At 45.4% G+C, this 12793-nt stretch overlaps 1 protein-coding gene across 2 annotated transcripts in view; it reads left to right on the forward strand.

The window, feature by feature from the left end:
* The first annotated feature begins 1518 nt into the window (after nucleotides 1-1518).
* The window catches only part of MED1 (mediator complex subunit 1), a 39283-nt gene continuing 28008 nt past the window's right edge, over nucleotides 1519-12793 (forward strand). Inside the window, exons 1-3 of one of the 2 annotated variants that reach the window (XM_062175630.1) lie at nucleotides 1519-1740; nucleotides 3981-4087; nucleotides 11197-11275. In XM_062175630.1, coding sequence (XP_062031614.1) covers nucleotides 1716-1740; nucleotides 3981-4087; nucleotides 11197-11275 — 211 coding nt within the window. In that variant the 5' untranslated portion in view covers nucleotides 1519-1715. Of the gene's footprint in view, nucleotides 1741-3980; nucleotides 4088-11196; nucleotides 11276-12793 lie in introns of those variants that run through there. The other variant, XM_062175631.1, reaches the window with a different exon arrangement.

Below are 12793 nucleotides of genomic sequence, written 5' to 3' on the forward strand. Positions count from 1 at the left end.
CTTTGCGGCAGTAAAGAAACAAGTTGCCAGGTTATTTTTTTTTTATTAAATTTATACTGCTTGGCCAGTGCCGTGGCTTAACAGGCTAATCCTCCGCCTTGCGGGGCTGGCACCCCGGGTTCTAGTCCGGGTCGGGGCGCCGGATTCTATCCCAGTTGCCCCTCTTCCAGGCCAGCTCTCTGCTATGGCCCGGGAAGGCAGTGGAGGATGGCCCAAGTCCTTGGGCCCTGCACCTGCATGGGAGACCAGGAGAAGCACCTGGCTCCTGGCTTCGGATCAGCAAGATGCGCCGGCCACAGCGACCACTGGAGGGTGAACCAACGGCAAAAAGGAAGACCTTTCTCTCTGTCTCTCTCTCTCTCACTATCCACTCTGCCTGTCCAAAAAAAAAAAAAAAAAAAAAAAAAAAAAAAAAATTACACTGCTGTGCCTACTCACTTGAATTGCAGTTATCTGTGCTGAGATGGCTCTGGTTATGTGAATGCCATTTTTGAAAAGTGGAAAAAATCTGAGACTACAGTCAGTAGAAATTCATTGCTTAAGCAGAAGATGGCCCAAGTCCTTGGGCCCCTGCACCTGCGGGGTTCGGGGGTCGGGGGAACTTGGAAGCTCCAGGTTCCTGCTTTGGATTGGCTAGGTCCAGCAGTTGTGGACATTTGGGGAGTGAACCAGCAGATGGAAGACTTCTCTCTCTCTTGCTTCTATAACTCTACCTTTCAAATAAATAAATAAATCTTAAAAATAAAAAAAAATTCATTGCTTAGTATTCTTGCAGAAAACTAGGTAAGATCCTACTTTCCAGCCGCATTTTTGAAGGATGTATATGAGAAAACTCTTTTTTAAAAAAAAGTAGCCTTTAAGCTCCAGTGGCCACGCACTTGCCAGCATTGCTATGGATTTCTCTTCATGAGGATTTATTGACAAAAGAGAGAAGACTACACACTGTGATCTGCTGTGGAGATACAAGCTAAACTGCATGTTTTCACCAAGAGTACAAAACAGGGACACAGTGATAACACGCATTTGCTGCTGAAAACAAGTTTACCTTAATCCAAAACACTTCAGATTTTCAAAACTGCTGCAATTGCTCAAGAAATATTCCTGAAACTTAAAAAAATATTAGAAAATGGTAATTAAGTGTGCTAGGCAGCCTTCAACTGTCGTGTTACAAAGAGCAGTGTTTTGATGACAGTATTACTGCATCTAGCATATAATGGAAATTTTACTGTATTTGATAAAACATTTCAGATACCAGTATTCTTTGAAAATCTAGCCTTTTAAAAAAAGGATTCTGTGAGTTTAGTTTCCAAACTAACGGGCAAAATGAAAATGCAGGTTTTCGTACAACATCCGAACTCTACCTGCTCGCAAGTTCAGAACGGAGCACTCAAGAGCTAAGAGACAGCCGGATTGGAAGAAATCTCGCGGAAGTACGTCATTCACCTCTCGCGAGACTGCAGTATCCCGTCTCTTCCTTTCTCGCGCAGGATCACGGTTTATCTCGCGAGCTTTAGGAAGTTCCGTTGGGGAAGATGGCGGCGGCCGCAGGCACCCTTCTCTTCTTGCCACCGGGGACTTCAGACTGAGCCTTCCCGGGAAGAGTAGGGACTGCTGGTGCCCTGCGTCCCGGGAGCCCGAACTAACGTGGCTCTCCCATTAGTGGAAGGGACGGGCTTCTCCTCTTGTGGCGGACCCAGGCCCTGCCTGTCGTCAGGATGAAGGCTCAGGGGGAAACCGAGGGTGAGTGACAGAGGGGGAAAGGAGGGGGCGGGACTCAACTGGGGGCAGCCAATCTGGGCGAGGAGGTGGGGGCCGATGCCCCGTGGGGGCCGCTTTCGCGGGGGCACTGAGTCCAGGATGCGGGATGTGTGTCTTAGATGCTCTTCATGCCTTCCTTGACGGTGATAGAGCGCTGACTTAGGGTGGTGGGGGCTCCCAACTTGGGTGAAGGTTTCCTTTTTATATAGAGACAGCACCTGGGGCCTCTGGGCACTTTTAGCCTAAAGTGGTGGAAGATCAGGCGAGTGAATATATTAGGTGCTTGCAACTCATTCCGGAAGAGACCACCGAATAATGGCCTAAAAGCAGCCATACGGAACCGTGTATCTAAAAGTACTGGAGAGTATTTTGATGTGAATGATGTGATTCGGTCCTGAGGATACAAAATGCCTGCACTTCCTAGAAAGTCACAGTGTTCCCATCGGTGGCCGGACTGATTTAGGACTGTTGAAAACGACTTTTTCTATGGAAATTTTTACTCCGACTTTATGGAGTTCCACACTGCAGTTTCATGAACTTAGTGTTTGGGGCAAAGTTTATTATCACAGCTTACTTTATTATCATTGCTCATCCTTCCGGTTTATTCTGAGCTTTGTAGATTAGGGGCCCTGCCCTAGTCATTTTGTCATTTTTTTTTTTTTTAAGATTTATTTATTTGTAAGGCAGAGTTACAGAGAGAGAAAAATCTTCTACCTGCTGGTTCACTCCCCAAATGGCCGCAATAGTTGGAGCTGGGCTAGGCCGAAGCCAGGAGCCTCCCTAGCGTCTCCCATATGTGTGCAGGGGGCCCATCTCTGAGGCCATCCTCCACAGCTGTCCCAGGCGCACCAGCAGGGAGCTGGATTGAAAGCAGAGCAGCTGGGCCTCGAACCTTTGCCCATATGAGTTGTCAGCATCCCAGGTGGTGACTTTACCTGCTATACTACAACGCCGGCTCCCTTATTCGTCTATGTATAGTCTCTGGCACATAGTAGTTGCTCAGAAAATGTTTGATTTGAGTTTCAGACTAAGGACGTTTTACAGAAGGCTTCTCAAGAAAAAGAAGGGGTGTGATTTGAAGGAGAAGAAATGTGTGTCCCTTGGGTGTATAATGGAAACCCCATCAGGCAGGAGTTTTGTATGGTTTGCTTACTACTGTGTCTGCAGCACATATAATTGTGCTTGAATGGATGGCTTGATAGTGGGAAATGGCAGGAATGTGCCCAGAGCAATCAGCTGGCTGAAGCAGCCTACAAACCAGTTTTCCAGAAGATGAAGGCGTGAAGGAAGGAGTCTGAGTCTTGACTGAGATCATCTCGCTGCCTTAACTCTGACTGACCTTCTGTTTATTTTTCAGTGCCAGTGTCAACGGTCTGTTTTTTTTTGTAATGTCTCCATATTGATTATGTACTTTTCCTTCTTTGCTATTCAGTAGTAATGTCTCTGCTTTTAAGAGCATTTCTTTTTGCACTGATGGTAATTTCCATGTTAACTTAATCACACTGCCTCACAGATGTCACCTCAGGCATATCTTGTGTTCCTCTCCAGTGGCCCCAGCACAGGTCTTCGCTCATGCATAGCAGTTCAAGAACTAGGGGAGGCTCAAAGAGTGTAAGAGGTTCATTCATATTCTTAGTTCAGGAGCCGATCCTTTCTGCCTTTCTCTTAACCTCTGTTGGAAATTCATCTTTTGGTTATTGATTTCTTCCCTGTCCATATAATTTTAGCTATATGGAAAAATATGAAAGATCAAATAGGCAATTAGGGTCTGTTTTGTTGATCATACTTATCAACCAATCTCTTAAAATTATAGCCAAAAATTAAGGAAGTATTTTCACATTGAAAATCAGCTAACCATGGTAAGACCATGTTCAAATGTATACTCTCTATAAATATTATACAGGGATTTCAGGCATGTTATGAAACTGATTTTGTCATTAAGTTGTAGGCGTGGTCATGAACCATGATTAGACTCGGTTCCTTTTTGGGTTCCCATTAAAACCTTGAATAGAATGTCCTATTCTATGGTGTTCCTTTTATCAGACCCATAATGTATGTGTCTTCTCACCTTTAAAAATATTTTCTTTATGTGGTTTGAAGAAATTATATTGAAAAGTAGTTTAGCCGAATTCTTAGATTAAGTGTGGAGGTTTCTTTTCCAAGAAAAACGAGAAGGTCTTGATAAAGGAGTTTCTAATGATGTTTTCTGATTTATGTCGTAGAGTCGGAAAAGCTGAGTAAGATGAGTTCTCTCTTGGAACGGCTTCATGCAAAATTTAACCAAAATAGACCTTGGAGTGAAACCATTAAGCTTGTGCGGCAAGTCATGGTGAGGATTGTGGCAAGTGGGTAAAGTGTTATACCTAGATAATAAGTAAGCTCCCCATGTCCAAATTAGCTACAATAGTGTCTTCAGATTTATTTATCATAAAACACTGGAATACATTGCAGCTTTTCAGGGACTTACCTAGGAAGGAGCTATCCATTCATCCTGGGTATCTAAGGGGGATTGTTCCAAGATCCCCCGTGGACATCAAAATCCCCATTTGCTCAAGTTCCTGTTACAAAATGGCATGGTATTTGCATATAACCTATGCACATACTCCTATATACTGGAAATCATCTCTAGATTACTTATAATAAAAATGGAATGTTATGTAAATAGTTGTTACATTATGTTGTTTAGGGAATGATGACAAGAAAAATGTGTTTGCTACAAAAGAAGTTTTTTTTTTTTTTTCTGAATCTTTAATCTTCATTTGGTTGAATGTGCCGATGTGGGATTTGCAGATACCAAGGGCTGACTGTATTTATACAACTATATTTATTGTGAGTTTTGGTACCCAGTGGGTACTTATAGCAAAGGTGCCAAGAAATATGCATGTTAGGGACGCATTTGGCAGACTGGTATCAGAAGACATTCTTCACTTCCTTTTAAGCTCCTTGATTCTAATGTGGTGGTATTTTCATTGTAGCTGTAGAGTAAGCACTACTAGTAGATTTGTAATCACTTTAAAAAAATATTTTTATTTTCTTTGAAAGGCAGAATGACAGAGAGAGGTCTTCCATCCACTGGGTCACTCCCAACATGTCCACAGTAGCTGGGACTAGGCCAGGCTGGTGCCAGGAGTCCAGAACTGCATCTGGATCGTCCTCAGAGGTAGTAGGAGACCAAGCATTTGGACCATAACCTGCTGCATTCAGAGGAAATTAGCAGGAAGCTGGATAAGAAGCAGAGTAGCTGGGGCTCAAACCAACACTCCAATAAAGGATGTTGGCATTGCCAGCAGCGGCTTAATCCTCTGTGCCACAATGTTGACCACCTGTAATTTTTTTTTTTTTTTTAGTTTTATTTATTTATTTGAAATAAATACAGCAAGAGAGGGAGAGACGGAGAGATATCGTCTGTCCACTGGTTCACTCCTCAGATGGCTGCAACAGCTGGGGCTGAGCCAGGCTAAAGCCAGGAGCCAAGAGCTTCTGGGTCTCTCATGTAGGTGCAGGGGCCCAACCACTTGGGCCGTCTTTTGCTGTTTTCCCAGACCATTATCAGGGAGTTGGATTGTAAGTGGAGCAGCTGGGACACAAACTGGTGCCCAAATGGGATGCCAGCATTACAGATGGTGGCCTTATCCACTATACCACAAAGTGGCCTCCTGCAATTTTTTTTTTTTTTTGAAAGAGTTACAGAGAGAGGGGTCTTCCATCCATTGGTTTACTCCCTAAGTGGCCACAACGACTGGAGCTGAGCCGATCTGAAGCCAGGAGCCAGGAGCTTCTTCCTGGTCTCCCATGTGGGTGCAAGGTCCAATGCCTTGGGCCATCCTCTGCTCCTCTGCTGCCATCCCAGGTGCATTAGCAGGAAGCAGGATCAGAAGTGGAACAGCTGGCATTCTAAGCAGCGCACACATGGGATGTCGGTGTTGCAGGTCAGGGCTTTAACCTGCTATACCACAGTGCTGGCCCCCAATTCATTCTTCTTTTTTTTTTTTTTTTTTTTTTTGGTTTATTTATTTGAAAGGCAGAGTTACAGACAGGCAGAGGCGGGGGGTGGGGGGGGTGTCTTCCATCCACTGGTTCATTCCCCAGATAGCAGCAATGGCTAGAGCTGCGTTGATCCGAAGACAGGAGCCAGGAGCTTCCTCTGGGTCTCCCACACTGGTGTAGGGGCCCAAAGACTTGGGCCATCTTCTGCTGCTTTCCCAGGCCATAGCAGAGAGCTAGATTGGAAGTGGAACAGCCAGGTCTTGAACCAGCGCCCATATGGAATTCCAGCACTGTAGGTGGCAGCTTAACCTGCTATACCACAGTGCTGGCCCCCAGTTCATTCTTTTTTTTTTTTTTTTTTTTAAACAGGCAGAGTTAGACAGAGACAGAGAGAAAAGTCTTCCCTTCCTTTCCCCCAGATGGCTGCTACGGCTGGCGCGCTGCGCCGATCTGAAGCCAGGAGCCAGCTGCCTCCTCCTGATCTCCCATGCGGGTGCAGGGCCCAAGTACTTGGGCCATCCTCCACTGCCTTTCCAGGCCACAGCAGAGAGCTGGACTGGAAGAGGAGCAACTAGGACAGAATCCGGTGCCCCCACTGGGACTAGAACCCGGGGTGCTGGCGCCACAGGTGGAGGATCAGCCAAGTGAGCTGCGGCTCCGGCCCCGAGTTCATTCTCAATACAAGTGAATTCTAGATTTTTCACCTGTTCACTGTTAATATCTTTCTCTATAGTATTTCTTCTCTTTCCTGAGTCATTCACCAGTATTGGAATTAATAGCAGTTAAGTACAAGACAGAGGAGTGCAGGGGGTTATATTATGACACGTTGCAGAGCTGATGTTAAGAATTCATCCAGGCCAGCGCTGTGGCTCAACAGGCTAATCCTCCGCCTAGCGGCGCCAGCACACCGGGTTCTAGTCCCGGTCAGGGCGCTGGATTCTATCCCGGTTGCCCCCTTTCCAGGCCAGCTCTCTGCTGTGGCCCGGGAGTGCAGTGGAGGATGGCCCAGGTCCTTAGGCCCTGCACCCCATTGGAGACCAGGAGAAGCACCTGGCTCCTGCCATCGGATCAGCGTGGTGTGCCGGCCGCAGCGCGCCAGCCGTGGTGGCCATTGGAGGGTGAACCAACAGCAAAGGAAGACCTTTCTCTCTGTCTCTCTCACAGTCCACTCTGCCTGTCAAAAAAAAAAAAAATAAATAAATAAAGAATTCAACCAAATGATTCCAGTAATAGTAAAATCGTGCAGGAAAAGGTTACTCCGGTTTTTTGACCTGGGCAGTGGTGAGTGTGCTCACTTGTGATCTCTTAAGATTTATTCACTTTTCTGTATGTTTGTTATACTTCAATTAAAGTACCCCAACTTCCCTATCAAATTTTATTTTGGATTCAGAGTAAGTTGAGTTTAGATTTATTAGTGTTTAAAATGATCATTATCAAGGTAACACCAGTAGAATAACTGAATTTTCTATCAAAAGACCTGTATTTTAGGTTTTAATTCCATACTTACTACCTATGTAACTTTGGACAGATTGTTTAATCTCTCTGAGTCTCAGTTTCCTCATCTGGATTATGGAGGTACATAATAGCAGTTTGTTTTTCCAAATAATTTTGTTGTAAGGAAGAAGTAAGATAGTAAATATTAAATAAATTTTGTAACTATAAATTCTGCAAATGCATGTGTATCTTCTGGCTTAGGTTTTTACACAAAGAAGTTTTTTTTTTAAAATATGTTATATAAAAAAATAGCAACTTTCCCAGTTTCAGATTTTAGAAGTTGTCCTTTAAATACTCTGAGGCAGCCATACTCCAGTTTGAAATATTTTCTAAAAATTATACTGTCATTTGAGAGATCATGAAACAGATTCTGGGTGGCTGGGGTACCTCTGAGGGGAACCCCAGTATCTAGGTTTGGTCAATAGCTCATTTTACTTGCTTAGCAGTTTTACAGATTGAGAAACCAAATTTTATTGGTCCATCAATACTTTTTGTTTTTGAAAAGATTTATTACTTAATTTGTTTGAAAGAGAGAGAGCTTTTCCATCCACTGGGTCACTCCCTAAGTGGCCACAACAGCCAATCTTGGCCAGGCCAAAGCTTGGAGTCAGGAACTCTATCTGGATATCTCACATGATTGATAGGGGCCCAAGTACTTTGGCCGTGTTCTGCTGACTTTACAGGCAATCAACAGGGAGCTGGATTTGAAGCAGAGCAACCAGGACTTGACCTGCACCCTAGTATGGGATGCTGGCTTGGCAAGCAACAGCTTAACCTGTTGTGCCACAACACCTGTCTCAGTATATCAAGACTTTAAAGACTTTCCAGCAACTGATATACTGGCCAAATCTCAGTGAATTAACATGTAAAACAGAAAGCCAGTCTATTAATTTACAAAAGTGGTTTATCTTTTCAGTTTAAAAAGTATTGGTATTTGTTGTCCAGAGCACCCTCTTCTCTATTCAATATAGGGGAAACCAGATTAGTAATAAATCAGATACTCTTTTTGTGGGAGTGGAATTAAAGAAATTTATTTAGCAAGTGTGGGGAATGTTTGGCCTGCAGGCTTAATAAGGCTTGCAAAATCACTCGGTCTGGCTTTGTCAAGGTAACCATATGTGGGATTTGAAATTCAATAAATCTATAGAAGGCTAATTTTTCTTTTTAAAGATTTATTTATTGGCCGGCACCGTGGCTCAACAGGCTAATCTTCCACCTTGTGGCACTGGCACACCGGGTTCTAGTCCCTGTTGGGGTGCCGGATTCTATCCCGGTTGCCCCTCTTCCAGGCCAGCTCTCTGCTGTGGCCCGGGAGTGCAGTGGAGGATGGCCCAGGTGCTTGGGCCCTGCACCCCATGGGAGACCAGGAGAAGCACCTGGCTCCTGGCTTTGGATCAGCGCGGTGCGCCAGCCACAGCGCGCCAGCCGTGGCAGCCATTGGAGGGTGAACCAACAGCAAAGGAAGACCTTTCTCTCTGTCTGTCTGTCTCTCTCTCTCTCTGTCTCTCTCTCTCACTGTCCACTCTGCCTGTCAAAAAAAAAAAAATTTATTTATTTGAAAGAGGCAGAGACACACACACACACACTCACACACTCTTACATTTGCTGGTTCACTCCCCAAGTGGCCACGACGGCCAGAGCTGAGCCAATCTGTAGCCAGGAGGCAGGAGCTTCTTTTTTTTTTTTGACAGGCAGAGTGGACAGTGAGAGCAAGAGACCGAGAGAAAGGTCTTCCTTTGCCGTTGGTTCACCCTCCAGTGGCCGCTGTGGTTGGCGCGCTGCGGCCAGTGCACTGCGCTGATCCGAAGCCAGGAGCCAGGTGCTTCTCCTGGTCTCCCATGGGGTGCAGGGCCTAAGGACCTGGGCCATCCTCCACTGCACTCCCGGGCCACAGCAGAGAGCTGGCCTGGAAAGGGGGCAACCGGGATAGAATCCAGCGCCCTGACTGGGACTAGAACCCGGTGTGCCGGCGCCGCTAGGCGGAGGATTAGCCTGTTGTGCCATGGCGCCGGCTGGCAGGAGCTTCTTCTGGGTCTCCCATGTGGGTGCAGGGGCCGAAGAACTTGGGCCATCCTCACTACTTTCCCAGGCCATAGCAGAGAGCAGGATCAGTAGTGGAGCAGCCGGTACTTGAACTGGTGCCCATATGGGATGCTGGCACTGGAGGCAGCGGCTTTACCCGCTACTCCACAGTACTGGTCCCTAGAAGGCTAATTTTTAAGTTGATAATTTTGTATGGCCTACAAATGATGTTATAAGTATCCAAATGACCCCTGGCAGAAAAAAGTTTCCTCACCCTTGATTTAGGCCATGGAAAAACCTAGAAAACTATTCTTTTTTTTATTTATTTTTTAATTTTTTTTATTTTTGACAGGCAGAGTGGACAGTGAGAGAGAGACAGAGAGAAAGGTCTTCCTTTTGCCGTTGGTTCACCCTCCAATGGCCGCCGCGGTAGCGCACTGCGGCCGGTGCACCGCGCTGATCTGATGGCAGGAGCCAGGTGCTTATCCTGGTCTCCCATGGGGTGCAGGGCCCAAGGACTTGAGCCATCCTCCACTGCCTTCCTGGGCCACAGCAGAGAGCTGGCCTGGAAGAGGGGCCACCGGGACAGGATCGGTGCCCCGACCGGGACTAGAACCCGGTGTGCCGGCGCCGCAAGGCGGAGGATTAGCCTACTGAGCCGCGGCGCCGGCCAGAAAACTATTCTTGTACCATAAAACGGTTCATGTTTCTGGGGATTGGAATGTTTTCAGAGAGAAATCACTTCCCTGGAAAAAAAGCATTCTAACTCTTTTGATCTTTAGAGTACCCTTCCTGGACTACATGATTTTCTAAAAAATTAATCTATTTATTTGAAAGAGTTACAGAGTGGGGGAGAGAGAGAGAAGTGAGAGAGAGAGACAGAAAGACTGACCAACGGACCTTCCATCTGCTGGTTCACTCCCCAAATGCTGCAACTGCTGGGGATGGGCTAGGCTGAAGCCAGGAGCCAGAAATTTCTTCCCTGTCTCCTACGTGGGTGCAGGGGCCCAATTACTTGGGCCATTGCTGCCATTTTTCCCGGGCCGTTAGCAGAGAGCTGGAGCAGAAGCAGAGCAGCCGGGAATTGAACTGGTGCCCATATGGGATGCTGATACAGCAGGCAGCAGCTTTACCTGCTATTCAATGCTGACCCTAATGTTCTGTTTTTGGGTCAGTCTAGTTTGACCAAGGTTTGGTTCTATTTCTCATATTATATGCAGATTACCTTGTTAGATTTGGTAATTCTCAAGTCTCCTGAGTCACTTTAATTGTCTAAATGTTAAGATTGCATTTCTACAGAAAGTAGATCTCATCTGTTTTTTTATGTAAGATTTTATTATTTATTTGAAAGAGTTACATAGAGAAGGAGAAGTAGAGAGAGAGAGGAAGAGAGGTCTTCCATCCTTTGGTTCACTCCCCAATTGGCTGTAACTGCCCAAGCTTCACTAAACAGGAGCCAAGAGATTCTTACAGGTCTCCCACGCGAATGCAGGGGCCCAAGGACATGGGCCATCTTCCACTGCTTTCTTAGGCCATTAGCTGAGACCTGGATTGGAAGTGAAGCAGCCAGGAATTGAACCAGCACCCATATGGCATGCTGGCACTGCAGGCGGCAGCTTTACCTGCTTTACCCACTATGCCGCAGCACCAGCCCCATCTATTACATTTTGATTCTGTCTAATTGTTCCCTGAATTACCTTATTTTAAATCTTGGAATTACTTTTTCTTTCATGTGCATGTGGATATGGATATATATTCATGTTTATGAACTTTTCTTTCTTTGATTGTATGGACAGATAATAGTTAAGATTGTGTAAACTTGATAGAGTCTATGTTGTATCCTGAAATATTGCTGTCAGGATAATATGTATGTTTACCTGACACATTGTTGGCTTGGTTAATTTTTACCTTAAATGTTTTCCCTGCTTGATACAGGAGAAGAGGGTTGTGATGAGTTCTGGAGGGCATCAACATTTGATCAGCTGTTTGGAGACATTACAGAAGGCTCTCAAAGGTTTGTAAACACCAGGAATACACTGATTGCTTAAAGCCCCCATTTTAATTGGGATTCTTTTATACTTACATTAGAAATATAAATTGAGGTAGGTCAACTTTCTTTGCAAAATATCGCTTCTTTTATTTATGGACTTGAAGTGAGCTCCTTCCTAAACCTTTGAAACATTTTTTTTTTTAATTTGTTTTATTTATTTACTTAATTTGAGAGAAAAGTGCAAGAGAGAACTTCCATTCCTTGGTTCACTCCCCAAAAGCATGCAGTGGCCTGGCCTCGGCTGGGGGAATGCCGAAACTGTGAGCTGGAACTTAGTCCAAGTCTTCCATATCAGTACAGGAGTCCAGTTACTTGAGTCCTTGCTGCTGCCTCCCAGGGTCTGCATCAGCAGGAGGCTGGCAGGAGCCAGAGCAGGAGATTGAACCCAGGTCCTCTGGTGTGGAGCACAAGCATCTTAACTGCTAGACTAAATTCTTGCTCCCTGAAGCATTTACTTTTTTGTCTTATTTTGGAGACTGATAGAGACTTAAAGATAATTGATGGACAATAACTATAAGATAACAAAGGAAAGTTTTTTCTTCACATGGTCTCTTCTGATTCTCTCTCAGTGAGAAGATGGACATATTAACTACCTAAAAATATTTTTGTAAAATTTATGGACAGAGTTCCTTAGAAAATAAACAATATTTAGGCCGGCACCGCGGCTTAATAGGCTAATCCTCCGCCTAGCGGTGCCGGCACACCGGGTTCTAGTCCCGGTCGGGGCGCCGGATTCTGTCCCGGTTGCCCCTTTTCCATGCCAGCTCTCTGCTGTGGCCCAGGAGTGCAGTGGAGGATGGCCCAAGTGCTTGGGCCCTGCACCCCATGGGAGACCAGGAGAAGCACCTGGCTCCTGCCATCGGATCAGCGCGGTGCGCCATCCGCAGCGTGCCGGCCGCGGCGGCCATTAGAGGGTGAACCAACGGCAAAGGAAGACCTTTCTCTCTGTCTCTTGCTCTCACTGTCCACTCTGCCTGTCAAAAAAAAAAAAAAAAAGAAAATAAACAATATTTAAATCATGAGCTTAATTATTCATGCTCATTTATAATGATTAATTCTGTCTGTTTTTTGGGGAAAATGAAAGCAAAAACAGATTTCACCCTGTTCCACCACAATTGAACCTGATTTAGCTGAGTATTATTTTATTTTCCTTTTGAAATCAGGGTAAAACATATATATACCTTAACATTACCTTCTTAACCATTTTTTATAAAAGATTTATTTATTTTACTTGAAAGTCAGAGTTACACAGAGAGAAGGAGAGGAAGAGAGAGAGAGATCTTCCATCTGCTGGTTCATTCCCCAGATGGCTGCAACGGCCAGAGCTGCGCTGATCCGAAGCCAGCAGCCAGGAGCGTCCTTGGTCTCCCAAGTGGGTGCAGGGGCCCAAAGACTTGGGCCATCTTCTACTGCTTTCCCAGGCCATAGGAGAGAGCTGGATTGGAAATGGAGTAGCTGGGGCTCAAACTGGCGTGCATATGG

Source organism: Lepus europaeus, chromosome 18 (assembly GCF_033115175.1).
Source record: "Lepus europaeus isolate LE1 chromosome 18, mLepTim1.pri, whole genome shotgun sequence".
NCBI lineage: Eukaryota > Metazoa > Chordata > Mammalia > Lagomorpha > Leporidae > Lepus > Lepus europaeus.